This window comes from Schistocerca serialis, chromosome 9 (assembly GCF_023864345.2).
Source record: "Schistocerca serialis cubense isolate TAMUIC-IGC-003099 chromosome 9, iqSchSeri2.2, whole genome shotgun sequence".
Lineage (NCBI taxonomy): Eukaryota > Metazoa > Arthropoda > Insecta > Orthoptera > Acrididae > Schistocerca > Schistocerca serialis.
In genome coordinates, this window is record NC_064646.1 from 444,347,290 (window position 1) to 444,364,525 (window position 17,236).

The 17,236-nt window shown below is 40.1% G+C and overlaps 1 protein-coding gene across 1 annotated transcript in view; it reads right to left on the reverse strand.

Annotated features, from left to right (window-relative positions):
• Positions 1–281: 281 nt before the first annotated feature.
• The window catches only part of LOC126419696 (dynein regulatory complex subunit 2-like), a 117,031-nt gene continuing 100,076 nt past the window's right edge, over positions 282–17,236 (reverse strand). The window contains exons 6-7 of the mRNA XM_050086880.1: positions 5,645–5,818; positions 282–464 (exon numbers count right to left, since the gene is read on the reverse strand). Of these exons, the coding sequence (XP_049942837.1) occupies positions 282–464; positions 5,645–5,818 (357 nt within the window). The remainder of the gene's footprint in view (positions 465–5,644; positions 5,819–17,236) is intronic.

Genomic DNA, 17,236 nt, shown 5'->3' on the forward strand with positions numbered 1-17,236 from the left:
TATATATATGATTAAAATGCAGTAAATAAATGAATGTCATAAATAAACCCATAGCACTGCATCATAGTCGAAATAGTGGAATTGTGGAATTTGCATGAGAATAGAATACACAGTTTTCATTCATAATGCTAATTTTATTCTGTATGATAGATATCAGATTTGAAAAAAATGAAGAGAGAAACACACATAAAAATGATTGCATATCATGATCCAATAATTTAGAATATGCTCTTGTTGTTATTGACAGTGCATTTATATATGAACGAGAATGTTAGTGCAGGTTAGAATGGAAGCTGTACTTCCTTGTGAGGAGCAAGTTCTTGAAGATAATTGCACAGTGCTTGTCTCAGTTCTCTATTCTCTTCCTGGAGTTGATTGTGGACCAGCTGTAGCTCTGTATGACGCATTTGCACCTTTGCAACTTTTTGCCAGAAATGATCCATCAGAGTAAGAGTGTCACTCGTCTGTGAAATTTTTCATGTAATATTAGTTTACCATTGGAAAAAGAATTTCAAAGTGTATTTGTGAATATAATCATTTATATTTTGCAATAAAAATGATTAATTCAAAATCTGAACAGGGAAAAGTGTTAAGAGAAATCAATTCCCATTAAAAATTCCCATGTTGTCCAGATAAAAAATTTTAATAGATGTGTAAATAATACAAGACAAACAACTAAATGTCAGGTGTGCAGTGTTAAAGATACATCTGAGTGTGAGTGACTTCATGGTAGATTTTCTTAAATAAAGATTGTTTCTTATCTATTTTCATCTCTCTACCATTTCAGTGATTGCAACGCATTCTATTAAGAAATATATATTGAAAAACAAAGATGATGTGACTTACCATACGGAAGTGCTGGCAGGTCGATAGAAACACAAACAGACACATACATACACACAAAATTCAAGCTTTTGCAACAAACTGTTGCCTCATCAGGAAAGAGGGAAGGAGAGGGAAAGACGAAAGGAAGTGGGTTTTAAGGGAGAGGGTAAGGAGTCATTCCAATCCCGGGAGCGGAAAGACTTACCCTAGGGGGAAAAAAGGACGGGTATACACTCTCACACACACACACACATATCCATCCACACATACGTGGGGGAAAGAAATACAGTAGAAGAAGAATGGGTAGCTTTGAGGGATGAAGTAGTGAAGGCAGCCGAGGCTCAAGTAGGTAGAAAGACGAGGGCTAGTAGAAATCCTTGGGTAACAGAAGAAATATTGAATTTAATTGATGAAAGGAGAAAATATAAAAATGCACTAAATGAAGCAGGCAAAAAGGAATACAAACGTCTCAAAAATGAGATCGACAGGAAGTGCAAAATGGCTAAGCAGGGATGGCTAGAGGATAAATGTAAGGATGTAGAGGCTTATCTCACTAGGTGTAAGATAGATACTGCCTACAGGAAAATTAAAGAGACCCTTTGAGAAAAGAGAATCACTTGTATGAATATCAAGAGCTCAGATGGAAACCCAGTTCTAAGCAAAGAAGGGAAAGCAGAAAGGTGGAAGGAGTATATAGAGGGTCTATACAAGGGCGATGTACTTGAGGACAATATTATGGAAATGGAAGAGGATGTACAGGGTGTTTCAAAAATGACCGGTATATTTGAAACGGCAATAAAAACTAAACGAGCAGCGATAGAAATACACCGTTTGTTGCAATATGCTTGGGACAACAGTACATTTTCAGGCAGACAAACTTTCGAAATTACAGTAGTTACAATTTTCAACAACAGATGGCGCTGCGGTCTGGGAAACTCTATAGCACGATATTTTCCACATATCCACCATGCGTAGCAACAATATGGCGTAGTCTCTGAATGAAATTACCCGAAACCTTTGACAACGTGTCTGGCGGAATGGCTTCACATGCAGATGAGATGTACTGCTTCAGCTGTTCAATTGTTTCTGGATTCTGGCGGTACACCTCGTCTTTCAAGTGTCCCCACAGAAAGAAGTCACAGGGGTTCATGTCTGGCGAATAGGGAGGCCAATCCACACCGCCTCCTGTATGTTTCGGATAACCCAAAGCAATCACACGATCATCGAAATATTCATTCAGGAAATTAAAGACGTCGGCCGTGCGATGTGGCCGGGCACCATCTTGCATAAACCACGAGGTGTTCACAGTGTCGTCTAAGGCAGTTTGTACCGCCACAAATTCACGAAGAATGTCCAGATAGCGTGATGCAGTAATGGTTTCGGATCTGAAATATGGGCCAATGATTCCTTTGGAAGAAATGGCGGCCCAGACCAGTACTTTTTGAGGATGCAGGGACGATGAGACTGCAACATGGGGCTTTTTGGTTCCCCATATGCGCCAGTTCTGTTTATTGATGAAGCCGTCCAGGTAAAAATAAGCTTCGTCAGTAAACCAAATGCTGCCCACATGCATATCGCCGTCATCAATCCTGTGCACTATATCGTTAGCAAATGTCTCTCGTGCAGCAATGGTAGCGGCGCTGAGGGGTTGCCGCGTTTGAATTTTGTATGGATAGAGGTGTAAACTCTGGCGCATGAGACGATACGTGGACGTTGGCGTCATTTGGACCGCAGCTGCAACACGGCGAACGGAAACCCAAGGCCGCTGTTGGATCACCTGCTGCACTAGCTGCGCGTTGCCCTCTGTGGTTGCCGTACGCGGTTGCCCTACCTTTCCAGCACGTTCATCCGTCACGTTCCCAGTCCGTTGAAATTTTTCAAACAGATCCTTTATTGTATCGCTTTTCGGTCCTTTGGTTACATTAAACCTCCGTTGAAAACTTCGTCTTGTTGCAACACTGTGTTCTAGGCGGTGGAATTCCAACACCAGAAAAATCTTCTGTTCTAAGGAATAAACCATGTTGTCTACAGCACACTTGCACGTTGTGAACAGCACACGCTTACAGCAGAAAGACGACGCACAGAATGGCGCACCTACAGACTGTGTTGTCTTCTATATCTTTCACATCACTTGCAGCGCCATCTGTTGTTGAAAATTGTAACTACTGTAATTTCGAAAGTTTGTCCGCCTGAAAATGTATTGTTGTCCCAAGCATATTGCAACAAACGGTGTATTTCTATCACTGCTCGTTTAGTTTTTATTGCCGTTTCAAATATACCGGTCATTTTTGAAACACCCTGTAGATGAAGATGAAATGAGAGATACGATGCTGCGTGAAGAGTTTGACAGAGCACTGAAAAACATAAGTCGAAACAAGGCCCCTGGAGTAGACAACATTCCATTAGAACTACTGATTGCCTTGGGAGAGCTAGTCCTGACAAAACTCTACCATCTGGTGAGCAAGATGTATGAGACAGGTGAAATACCCTGACTTCAAGAAGAATATAATAATTCCAATCCCAAAGAAAGCAGGTGTTGACAGATGTGAAAATTACCGAACTATCAGTTTAATAAGTCATGGCTGCAAAATACTAACACGAATTCTTTACAGACGAATGGAAAAACTAGTAGAAGCTGACCTTGGGGAAGATCAGTTTGGAACACGTGAGGCAATACTGACTGTACAGCTTATCTTAGAAGCTAGATTAAAGAAAGGCAAACCTACGTTTCTAGCATTTATAGACTTAGAGAAAGCTTTTGACAATGTTGACTGGAATACTCTCTTTCAAATTCTGAAGGTGGCCAGGGTAAAATATAGGGAGCGAAAGGCTATTTACAATTTGTATAGAAAGTTGAGGGGCATGAAAGGGAAGCAGTGGTTGGGAAGGGAGTGAGAAAGGGTTGTAGCCTCTCCCTGGTGTTATTCAATCTGTATATTGAGCAAGCAGTGAAGGAAACAAAAGAAAAATTCGTAGGGGGTATTAAAATCCATGGAGAAGAAATAAAAACTTTGAGGTTCGCTGATGACATTGTAATTCTGTCAGAGACAGCAAAGGACTTGGAAGAGCAGGTGAACGGAATGGATAGTGTCTTTGAGGGAGGATATAAGATGAACATCAACAAGAGCAAAACGAGGATAATGGAATGTAGTCGAATTAAGTTGGGTGATGCTGAGGGAATTAGATTAGGAAATGAGACACTTGAAGTAGTAAAGGAGTTTTGCTATTTGGGGGAGCAAAATAACTGATGATGGTCGAAGTAGAGAGGATATAAAATGTAGACTGGCAATGGCAAGGAAAGCGTTTCTGAAGAAGAGAAATTTGTTAACATCGAGTATAGATTTAAGTGTCAGGAAGTCATTTCTGAAAGTATTTGTATGGAGTGTAGCCATGTATGGAAGTGAAACATGGACGATAAATAGTTTGGACAAGAAGAGAATAGAAGCTTTCGAAATGTGGTGCTACAGAAGAATGCTGAAGATTAGATGGGTAGATCACATAACTAATGAGGAGGTGTTGAATGGGATTGGGGAGAAGAGAAGCTTGTGGCACAACTTGACTAGAAGAAGGTATCAGTTGGTAGGGCATGTTCTGAGGCATCAAGGGATCACCAATTTAGTATTGGAGGGCAGCGTGGAGGGTAAAAATCGTAGAGGGAGACCAAGAGATGAATACACCAAGCAGATTCAGAAGGATGTAGGTTGCAGTAGGTACTGGGAGATGAAGAAGCTTGCACAGGATAGAGTAGCATGGAGAGCTGAAGACCACAACAACAACAACATATGGAGATTCTAGTTGTTTATAAATGTAAAGAAGATAATACACATACTGGCATAGGAAATTCATATGAGGGTGGATCAAAAAGTAATGACTCCTGTGTCATAAAAATTTTAATAATGAATGCGCAATAGCAGAATTAGTACAGGTCATAGCCTGAACTGCCCTGAACAACACTATCATTCGACATAGACACAATGCATTTATACACATTTGTGCTTTTATTGAACCCATGCAACAAAACCAGTTTGGAAAAATTCAGGGGTTTGCTCTTTAAGTTTCTTATGTATGGTTGTATAGGTTTTGCTGTTGATCATGAACTCTAATGCATCTGTGTTCTCAAGTCATTTCATCACAATGACCTCAATTTGCATCTGTTACGAATGTTGTCTGCCACCCAACACTGAACAGTGCTGACATCCATTATGGTGTCCCCATACACATTCTCCATGGATAAGTTAAAACAGCTTTAAAATCATTGATCGAAAAGCAAAATCTGAATCTCTTCCAAACTGATTTAGATGCCTGGGTTCAACGATAGCACAAATGTGTACAAATGCTTATTCATTATTAATTTTTTATGACACAGGAGGCATTACTTTTTGATTCATCCTAATATTTATATTTGTAAGTGATCATTGAATATTGAATCTTTCAAATCTCTTCCCAATAAAGGAAGAAGACAACTGAAAAATCAGTGGAGTTGCAATGGTTACAAGAATTGACTCTTGTTTCTCTCCTGACTAAAATCTTTGTCCATTAGCTGCTTGTTGTGTCTTTCTTTGATGATGTCTAGCAACCAGAAGAAGTATGTTCCTGTGTTGTGGGTCTCCTCTCTGATTCATGCCTTTATTTCTATGTTGCTGTCAGAAGGAAGATTGTTCCCTTCTCTAGAGGAGTGCACTTAACAGTGTGTGAAGTGATGAGTGTTTGACATTGTCATTTCTAAAATACTATTCCTGATTATCTTTTATCAGAGTGTGATAAAAAATGAAATCCTCATCTACACTTGCCTACTGACTTTTAATATTTGTTCACTCACCCCCTGTAACTGCTCCATTATCATAGCCCTTTGCATCTCTTGTCCTGTAGCATCTGGAACTTCTACTGAAGATTTTTGAAATGGTACCACTTTCTCCTCTTGCAGCTCATATTTGCGGCAAAGAGTTGTCAACTCCAGAATAAGTTCTGCCTTCTTTTGCAATTGTTGCAGTCTCTAGAATTAAAATGAAATGATGTTTACAGCATATATTAAAAATATGCAAAATGACTGGCCAGTGCATACCTTTGAGACCAAACTTCCAGTACTGTCAGACATAAGTTAAAGCTACCTGCTTTGCAGATGATGGAAAACAAAGATGAAGAGGGAAGATGGAGTAGGAAAGTAAGGACTGTGTTGCTGTTCCCCTCTCTCAATGCACCTGTTTGAACTCCTACCTAGTCAGGATAATTTTGTCAACATCAATTGATATATAAAAAAATGATTATTGGTTCATCAATTGATTGATTATTACTGATTGTCTGATAATCCCTTCCTCTTCATCCTGCTTCTGTGGTTTTGCCAAGATAACCACTAACAGACTTTATTGTAAAATGTTGCAATTGTGGGTCTACACAAGTTGTGGTGATGTTTATTTCCAGGAAGAAAAGCTTGTTCCCATGTCTTTGTGGAATGGTTGTGCATGTGTTGGTCTACATGTTCATAAAAGTGTTTGTGAGAAAATTTTTCCCAATTCTTGGTGGAGGGATGACACATGAGTCTGGAACATGTGTGTTACTGTTTCTTTTTGTGTTTGTGGCAAAGTAAAACATTTATTAAAGTGTCTGAAGGCACTGTACATGATTGACTTGTTATATAGCACAAGATTCCCCCCCCCCCCCTTCCTCGTCTCTCTCTCTCTCTCTCTCTCTCTCTCTCTCTCTCCCCCCCCCCCCCTCCCCCCCGCCCTGCCTCTCTCAACATCAAAACCAATATTTAACACTTTTTTCCATGTGATTCTCTGTATGAGATATGTAAACAGATATTTTGTATTTTGTGATTCTGCTGCTTAGAAGGAACCGACTATAGTGCATGGCTTATAACCTCCAAGAATATATTTTCTTGGATTTGTTTCTTCAAGCTCATCAACTCATCAGATGCACACTGATGCCTAATCACTGTGAAATGTTCCCATGTCACTACAGGGAAAGCACATGCTGAGACCAGGGGTAAACATGGTAATGGACCCCACAAACTTAAGAGTGTAACAGCAATCAGAGTTGTGTGCTGAACCGAGACTTGAACTCCAGACCTTTGCTTTTTTGGGGCAAGTGCACTACCAACTGAGCTACTGAAGCACGAGTCACGATCCGTACTCACAGCTCCAATTCTGGCAGTACCTCATCTCCTACCTTCCAAACTTCACAGAAGCTCTCCTGTGAACCTTGCAGAACTAGCACTCCTGGAATCAGAGTTCATGTACATACACAATTGTTCAAAGGGCATAATGCCATTACAGCTTCCATGACAGTGAGAAGCTATTGATCTGAAGATGTTAATGTCAACAAGTTGCATCAGATATACTTGAACAAATTCATGGACAGTCCAGTATCCTACGAATATTATTTAATTTTTGTGACAAAATATAACATACGTTTTGGCTACCCAAGGACTCTGCAGGATCTGATTAAGAAGAGAAAATGGTTTAATGGTCAAAATGAACTACACAAGAGTGGTTGACAAGTTTTATGAAATTAAGCAGACCGGATGGCAGATGTGTGGAAAAATTGAAAACAGAGCTGCAACTATGAATTATCAGAAAAATCCACCATTTCCCAATATCTGAAGAGGTGAAGTTTACTACCAATGGCAACTGTCATTTTGCTCATTTAATGGACATTGTCTTGCTACAGGAAAGCCCACGTTCTACACCTACAATCAAACCATTTCAAGCAAAGGTTCAAATGAAATTTAGTCTATGCTATGGCATTGTGGTACTAATGCCATATCCAGCAGTGCATGTGAACTCCATGTATTCTGTGATTATTGCTCAATACAGAACAAAAACTACAGTTCTTTTCATTTCTGTCATTTGTTGGTGCCTGCTAAAGGAAGGTTTGACTACATCCACATAACTTTTTCAGTGAAGGGTCATTTCCACCTTGAATGTGACAAAAATATTGCCTAGTGATCACAAAGACAACATGCAAAATGCCAAATGACTGGTGTCAAATAATAAAAATTTAAGAAGACTCCCAGGACCCTTTGTTATAGTGGACTGTAGGCGAGACCTTGTCTGGATGTAGAACCATTGGCTCTAACCCACAATAATATCACTGCCCCACTGCAGCAAGAACAACTGTATCTTTGCCCAATCAGTTTTCTGTAATGCACTCTCTGTGCTGCATGCATTGTGTATCCACTGTGAGAATAGAAGTTTTTGTAGTAAGTGACGAGACTGCGAGTGATTATTTATTGTTATAATTACCACGCCTGCTCCCCACCACCTACAACCTTTTTCTTCAGTGGTGACAGTTTCTGAGTGAAAGTTTCAAGAAGAAATGTCCTTGCAGTCAAAGACCTATCACACAGTCCCTCACGATGCAGAATGATAAACTGGCCCACTTGCAATGGCCATATGTTGGTCCATATAAAACCTACAAGATCACTGATGCTCCTCAACTCCAAGAATTAGAGAACTTCCTATCCCCGCACAGTTGTCTACAGCTTCTTGGCATCCTGAAATCAAAGTATGGTGATTTGCAAATTTTGAAGCAGTTTTGTGGCCCAGAAGCTCATCAGTATTTTAGTTGATTATCAGCTGGCAAAATCCATGATGAAGATGAGTGAGGTAATATTTCATAATATTACAAATGCATTTAACTCTGGACGTAGAGTTTTTCCAGTTGTTTATATAGTAGTATAAATAAATGTTACTTCTTTCGTATTATTAGCTAACAAGTGTGCTGCCATATACAAAGCCCAACAATAGTTTCTCTGCTTTTAAATTCATTCAAGTATTGTAAGGCCTTTTGTAATAATTGTTACCTTGCAAAATTAGTTCAGTGTATGCTATATTAATTGTTTTCACTGTCATATTGCATCATTGCAAGTAGATCTACTATTATGTCAAGATAAAAGATTGCTTTATTGAATATGTCCTGTGCATCAAGTATAAAAGTGATACATTCATAGTAATATTCAGAAAAAGGAATAATTTTTAAGCTTTTAAAGTCATTTATGACTGGACTTAGATCATTTTTACTTTGCAAGTTTTGTGTATTGTTGTGCGATACATTTTTTCTTTGTTGTACTGCACTACTGTAAGTGGTCATTATGCCATGCTATAAGATATAAAGTAAGCATGAATTTAGGGGGAAAATCTAAAAACCTGATAACAGTCCTCAAAGTTTAAAATTTAATTTTCTCAGCATGTTCCAAACTGGACTTGGACCATTATTCTTGTATACCCTGACTGAGCTTTGTCCACAACGTAATTTTACAAGCTCAAGTCACATGTCAAAGCACACCTTATATCTGACAAAGTAACCAGTATGTGTGCCAACATCCCATTTCTCAGGAAGCAATTTCTAATGAGTTCTATGTCATCAACAAAAAAACATCTTAAATTTAAGTTTACCCTATCTCCAATATTACTGACATAAATTAGGAACAACAGTGGTCTTCATTTACTGCCTTGTGGTATCTCTCTCTCTATCATTGCTACATTTGATGTGTAGCTTTCCACCCACCTCTAGATGTTTCTGTCTTGTGGATATTCTCTTCTTTATCTTCTCCAGAGGTTTGGAGGAATCAATGGCTATACAATCAAGCTGCGCACTCCTGTCATTCACTTTTGATACAGCCTACTGAAATTCAATTAGCTGTGACTCATGTGAAAGTCCTATTCTGAATTCATGCTGGCTCCTACATCACCACCTTAGTCCTGCATATACTCTCGAATATATTTACTATGGTCCTTTGAAGTATTTTACTTAAAGTTCAGGTAGGCCTCATATGTTGTAGTTTTTGCTATTGACCCTTGCTATTTTCCCTTGTATATAGGAATTACTACTCCTTCCCTACATCTGGGAGCACACTATTATTTATGTAGATATCAAATAGGAATCTTATGTAAGACAAACAATGCTGCAACCCATGATTTTTAGTATTTCTCCACTTACTCTGTCCATTGTGCTGCCTTCCTTGGTCATAATTCTTTTATGGCTGTATATATTTCCCTCTTATTAAATATGAGATCTTTGAAGACATTCCTCTCTTGTCCAAGGAGATTCAATGAGGAAATTAAGACGTATGTAGGCAATGAAGTGGTGAAAGAAATGAATTTAGTGTAAAAGTACTTGGTTTAACAGTTCAAAGCAGTGTGAAACAGGGCATACTTATTGACTCTTAAGCATGTAAGCTATCTAAGAATCACTGTGATTAGCAAATTTTGCAAAGATATTGTTATTCTAAAGATTCCATAAAATACTTTATTTTCCTCACACATGAACTATGGGAATCACACTTTGGGGAGCAACAACCAAATAATTCTCAATAAGTTACTGAAAAAAAAAAAAAAAAAAAAAAAAAAAAAAAAAAAAAAAAAAAAAAAAAAAAAAAAAAAGGACTATAAGGGTCATGTGTAGAGATAAACACAAGGAATCTTGCTGTGGCTTGTTTTCAAAAGCTGATGTACTGAGCATAATAAGCATGTATATTCTAAAAGGTTTATTGCTTGTTAAAATGCTACACTCAACATATATTCTGTTTTTCATGAGTAAAATAGTAGAAATAAAGAAAACAATTATGTCATCAGCCACAAAATAGCATTCTGTGAAAACAGTCCACACTGTTCAGGATTAAAATTACACAGCTACTGGGCCATGACTCCTCAGTGGTGATAAATTGTTCCTGCATTGATCAGCTGGACAGCATCATAGAGAGGGTAGCGGTCACCAGTCTGAAGTTCAGACACCATTATGCGAGGCATACTCAAAGAGCTAGTGCACTCATTTAGGATACTGATAAAATGTAAGGTACCAGCCAGCAGCCCTGAAATCTCAACCTGTGAAATACTACAGCTTTGGCAGGACTTGTGGAATAGTTGACTAGACAAGAAAACTGAGGCAAATGAAGTCGTTGCCACACAATGGTGCTTTGCTGCCATTATAGCCTGCTGTTAATTCCAGGGTAGAAGTGCTGTCATTGGAGAAATACTAACCAGCCAGTATCAACAACATGCTGTGCAAGGCAGCCTATGCCAGCCAATGACTATGAGAGGGGGACCACTAGCGAGCACAAGATGATGTTGCCATCCTCCATCCATGGACTTTGCCACCAATAGCTGCAGGCTCCTTCCTGAGCTGAGGGCAGCATGCAGTCAACTTGGTACCCTTGCTCTGATGGGTCAGCTGCTAAATGACTACCTACTGTTACCAGCCACCTTCTTGGTGGGCCATGCATTTAATCCTGCCTAGCTGCACTGTTGCTGGCATCTGGCCTGTGTAGGCCTACACTGTCACTGACCATCACCTGGGGTAGACAAATGTCGTCATCCTCGGTGTGCCAGGTTCCGACATTTAAACACCATCTATCCCAGAGTGTTGTCACTGTGATCATGGAGCAGCCGAGCCATGAGGAGCTGCCATAGTTATCTATCACTAATGGTATGGTGCTTGCAACAGGCTTTTATGGCCGCAAAGGTGTCAGCAGCAGCAGCTTCCCACATGCATTGCCTGCTGGGCAAGCAAACTGCTAACACTAACACACCATGAACCCATGGACACTTATGTCACTGAGGCCAATGACCTTCCCTCCATCTACAGCACCATTGTTACCATTGACCTGGATGAAGAACTGTTATAACTAGGGATGTTTTACTGACAGATTGCTTCATGATTACAGTCACTACCATCCTTTCAGCGCACATTCAGGCATGGTGATGGTGCTCCATTCTGATTTGCCATCAGCCAGTTCACCTGCTGCCATTGGGGTCATGTCCTGATCCCAAAATTTTGGCACCAGAAGTGATTGCTGTAATGGCAAAAACTGCTGTTTTTGAGGGAAAAGTTGGGTTCTGATACCTCCGCATTTTGATGTCAGAAGTTATGAAATGTCAACAGTTGCTGTTTGTCAAATGACGCTCCAGCTGTGACACGATTACTGGCTTCAGTTTGCAGTTTCAACATTATGAGTATAGTGAGTGAACTTGTTTTTTTTTCTGGCCTCTTAATGGTAGAGAAGAGTTATTTACAGCTAATGAGATGCAAGCAGCTGTCCTGGAGGAAACATTACAAAGTTTAACAGGCTAAACAGCACAACTGCTAGCAGACAGTGCAACTATATCTTTGAAAAAATTAAAAAAATTAAAAAAAAACTGTATGAGCAGACAAAGTAGATATAGAACAGTAAGTAAAGGTTTAGGAGGAAAATAATTTGACTTTGCATTTTGGAGTTACTCCAGAGAGCGCAGAAAAAATGGAAATGTGAATTTGAGTATTGGTGGTTTGAAAACAGGTACCTCTATGGTTATCAACTAATAATTTATACTATGTTTATGTGAAGTATTGAGAGGACAAAAACAGGGATACCTCTGCAGAAGCAGAAAGTAAGGCAAAATGAGTAAATTGTGTGAGTTAAGTTGGTGCACAAAGTTGTAATGCTGTAGACATTTGAGAGAGTAATGCAGAATTATCAGCTCCAGCATCCTGTAAAAATGTTGAGTCTAAATCACCTGTAGTGCCATGTGAAGTGAAACTGTTCTGTACTGAAATAAATGAGGGTGTCAATAACAACATGGCTGATATTGATTTAGGTGCAGTAGTATCTACCCCTCTGGCTGATAATAGGTATTGTGTAGAGGCCGTAGAGTGTGGGCCAGATGTACAGGGAAGTGAATGTACCAGTGATTTTTGCATCATGCAAAGTGGAACTGCTGTCTAATTTTGTTGTAAGTACTGCAAAGAGTGCACAAGAAGTTACTGATATTGTTAACTGAGTTGCAAATGTTGTGGGTAACATACTGGTACATACACATTTATTTCTGAAGGATGCAGATCCTTTACAACCTGTGTTGGTGCACCTCCTCAGAAGTGGCGATGGAGGGAAGAGGAGGGGGAAGGGGGGAAGGAAGGAACAGAAGGAAGGAGAAACACACTTGTAAGACTAATTATAGGACCAATTAGGCTGAATCCTTTTGGAACTGGGTGCATGAAGTTCAGAATGAAGTTGATGAAATTGGAAATGCAGCTATGGTTTGTAAGAGAATATTTCAAGTAATTGTTCCTTGTCAGTGCACTGTCTCACTCAGGGAGGTATTGTTTCAGACAAAAGAAACTGCTTTCCGTGAAACACCACAGCAAGATTCTCCTGTGAAGAGGAGCAGAACAAGTAAACTGTGTACGAAATCATCAAGATTAATTTCACGCAATAAGGAAGCTGGTTTTGGTGAACGAAGGTATGAGGAAGTTTAGTATTGAAAAAAATAGTCAGTCTGTAATAAGTTTTTACTAAGTGAAATAAGTGAAACTATCAATCAGTATGTTGTTTGTGGTAGTGCCATATATGGATTTAGTACAAGGATAGTTTTAAGGATGTGGTGTCTGAGAAAATGTAAAGCAAACTATTGTTGAAAAGACAAACTTCGGGATGACACACCAAATTAGTGAATTAAGAAACAACCTGATAAAAAATGAGGAATGCAGAGCATAGGAAATTAATTGTGTGCCACCATTTGCTGTTAAATATTTATTAAGGTATTTGTGAAGAATAGACAATTTCATTAGGCTATTTTACTAACTTTTTCTGAGATGTTTCAAAGTAGAATTTAGATTAACAGACCACCAGTGTAGTACATTGTTTACACTAAATTAGAGTCAGGAAAAGTGGAGAAAATTATATTTTTTTGTCCAAGAATGTAAGTACTCATAGGCCAAAATCTGGGGACCAGATTTGTCAAAGGATGGAGGGATGATCATGCTGCAGCTCCACTGTGGTGATTAACTGTTCCCACATTGATCAGCAGGATGATATCACAGAGAGGAAAGTCCAGGCACCATAATGCAAGCAGGTATTTTCATACAAGAGCACTTGTTCAGAATGCTGAGCAAGTGGTGAAAGATACTAGCCAACACCCCCGCAAGCCAAAGATTTGAAACCTTACAGTTCTGGCAGGCAGAGCTTCTTGAGAAGTTGACTAAACATAAAAACTTGAGCAAATAAAGACATTGCTGCCCAATGGCAAAACCATGCCACTTTAGTCTGCTGTGGGTTCTTGGCTGAAACTGCTGCCATTGGAGAAATACTAACCAGCCAGTTCACATTTGTGTACCACCTTGCAACCCCCCCCCCCCCCCCCCAAAAAAAAAAAAAAAAAAAAAAAGACCCTCATCAGATGTTTGTCTTACAGTAAAAACCTATTTTTATGCTCCCGTATTTTACGTTGTCCCACTTTTTATGTTCATTTTGGCCATTCGCAACAGAAGTTCTGTTCTCTCAATCAGCCTTGGCTTCTTCAACAATTTTCATCCACATTTCTCAGTTGTTTGCTGCTCTTTTCCACACCTGGACTATTACACCACCAGCTGAATGAATCACACCTTTCATCATTGTCTTTGGAATTCTATTCTACGCCATTCTCTTCATGTATCATAGTCTTTGTATTAGCTGTGATTTCACAAATTTTACTGTGTCCCTACATCGTATTAATACTTGTAATGTGGATAGTAGTGTATTCTCCAGCCTTCTTCCTCACTTATTGGATTATAGATTTTGAGTAGTATTTTCCACTCAATGGTTCTTAACTCATTTTTTTGATGTTCTGTTAATGTCCATACCTCTGACCCATTTGTGAAAACTGGGCAGACTAGGGAGTTATATTTCAGTAGTTTTGTTTTTCTTGTAACAAGGCTGTTTCCACAAAGATGCATCTTTGCAAAGCAAGCTCTGTTTCCTGTTTGTATTCTTTCCCTTATAGCCTTTCCAATACTGTTATCACTTATTATTAGGGCTCCCAAATAGTTAAAAGAGGATACCCCTTTGAAGCATTTCCCATTGATGTTTAAGTCTTTAGGGGTTCTTCTGGCCTCAGTTGTGACATTATCATATATGTTGTTTTGTTTTCATTTACTATGAGGCCAATTTTGAACGCTTCTCTTTCCATTGCCTGGTATGTTTCTTGGAGTGTATTGATATTTCTTCCTACTATATATCAAGGCATCAGTGTATGTACACATCCAGGTAGTTTTCATAAATATGGTGCCTCTTTTGTTGATTTTATTTAGTACACTATGCAAGGCTATATTGAATAGGACAGTGGAAGGCATTTACTTTTGCTCGTGTCTCTGTCATTGTCATTTTGATTAGTCTTATTAGTTTAGGACATATGCCAAATTCTTCCAGTGTTCTGTACAGTTCTTGCCAGTTTGCGCTGTCAAAGGTGTTGTGACTCACCGATCTTTCAAAGTGCCGCCGCGCAGTTACGCGCGTCCTCTACATGCAGCGCTGTCTGCCAGCCATGCAGCAGCAGCGCCACCTAAGCCGCAAGCCAGCCAGCGGCCACTAGACTCAGACTCAGTTATGATTTGACTGTTAAAGTGACACACGTCTTACTCTGTTTACTTGATCTGTGACTTTCATGTGTTGTGTCGTCCTTGAAATATATTTGTTCAACTTGAAGTTATAACAATTGGTGATGAGGTAGTGACTTTTTCTTTTTCATCGTTGACCCACGTGTTTCCATGGCTACTTTAGAGCAACTATTGCAAGGTCTCATAGAACAGCAAATGCTTCTCACAAATGCGATTCGCGATATTGTCGCGGCATCAAATGCGGGGCGTCTCTCGTCATTGTCTCTACCTCCTTTTTCTCCTTATGACGAGACGACGGAAGACTGGTCTGATTACAAAAAATGTCTTCGACAGCATTTCTTGGCATTTCATGTCGCGGACGACCAAACATGTAAGTCTCTGTTCCTTTCATGGATTTCACCTCAAATGTATAAGCTTGTCGCAGTTTGCTCCTTTGAAAGATCCTGCGTCTTTGTCCTTTGCTGAAATGTGCTCAATTCTGTCCATTTATTTTCAAAAGCATACACATGTGGTAGCCTCTCCTGTTTCCTTTTATTGTTGTCAAAAACAACCGAATCAATCCTATTGTGCTTGGGCTGCTGAACTTCACAGCCTCAGTAGAAAGTGTCAATTTCTTACTGACGTTCACAAAGAATCCTACGCCGATTCCATGGTACGGGACGCTATTATCCGGTTGGTGCCCAACAAAGAAGTTAGGCAACGTGCCCTTCAGTTGGCAAATCTGACTCTAGATGAAGTCCTATCCATCGCTCAGTCTTTTGAAATTTCTCGCACCGCTTCTTACCATTTCACCCCCATGGGCGACCACAGCCCGGCTGAGCTCTTACATGGCCGACAGCCCCACTCACTACTTCATCTTCTGTGGCCTTCCACCTCACGGCCATGGGTGCCTTCGCTTGGCTGGTTCACTGCTGGCGAGCTTGTATGGATACGGGGATATGGCAGGCAGCCAAAATGGAGTCCTGGCCACATCTTATGACACCGTGGCTGACGCCTGTATGAAATCCAGAGGGACACGCTTGTTGCAGTGCATCATTCAGACCAGCTTCAGCCTCATGTGCCGGCAAGGCCTGTTCCAGATGCCGCTACACCACCTTTGGCTCTACCTGACGCTCGGGATCCTGGAATCTCTCATTACTCACAACGCAGTACCCTCACCATCATATTGTAGCCAGCACAAGAACTGACACCAACAGGAGATGTGCCCATGCAGGAACCAGATGACCACCATGTGTTGGAGCAACTCTACTTGCCTCCTTCTCCTGCGGATGCAGACACATCGCCCATGTCTCCTGTTATAACAACCGGACTTGCCGCAACGGGCAGATTGGTGCACGGGGCCCCAGCAGATTCGACCCCCACATCTCCTGTCATCTCAACCCGTTATCATCGGGGACACTTCCGTCTGTACTGGAAGCCTCCACCTCGAGACTTTACAGACAGTCAAACAATACCTATGGACGTCAGCAATCTACAGGCCACCTCCATCAAGACCTGTGCAAAAACTTCAAAGGGGGGAAAAGTGTTGTGACTCGCCGATCTTTCAAAGTGCCGCCGTGCAGTTGTGCGCATCCTCTACATGCGGCGCTGTCTGCCTGCCATGCAGCAGCAGCAGTGCCATCTAAGCAGCCAGCCAGCGGCCACTAGACTCAGACTCAGTTATGATTTGACTGTTAAAGTGACACACGTCTTACTCTGTTTACTTGATCTGTGACTTTCATGTATTGCGTCGACCTTGAAATATATTTGTTCAACTTGAAGTTATAACAAAACGGTTGTTTGAAGTCAATGAATAGGAAATGCAGATCTATATCATATTCATATAACTTTTCCGTCATTTGTCTTATCACAAATATTTATCTGTTGTTCCTATGTCTGGATGAAAACCACATTGATATTCCACTAGTATGACTCCTGTGCAGTTCTGTATCCTTTTGTTTAATATACTTGTGTAGATCTTATAAGCTGCGCTTAGAAGTGTTATATCTCCATAGTTTTCATATGCTGTTTTCTTATAAATGGGGATTATTATTCCAGTTTTCCAATTATCTGGGTTAGTTTCCAT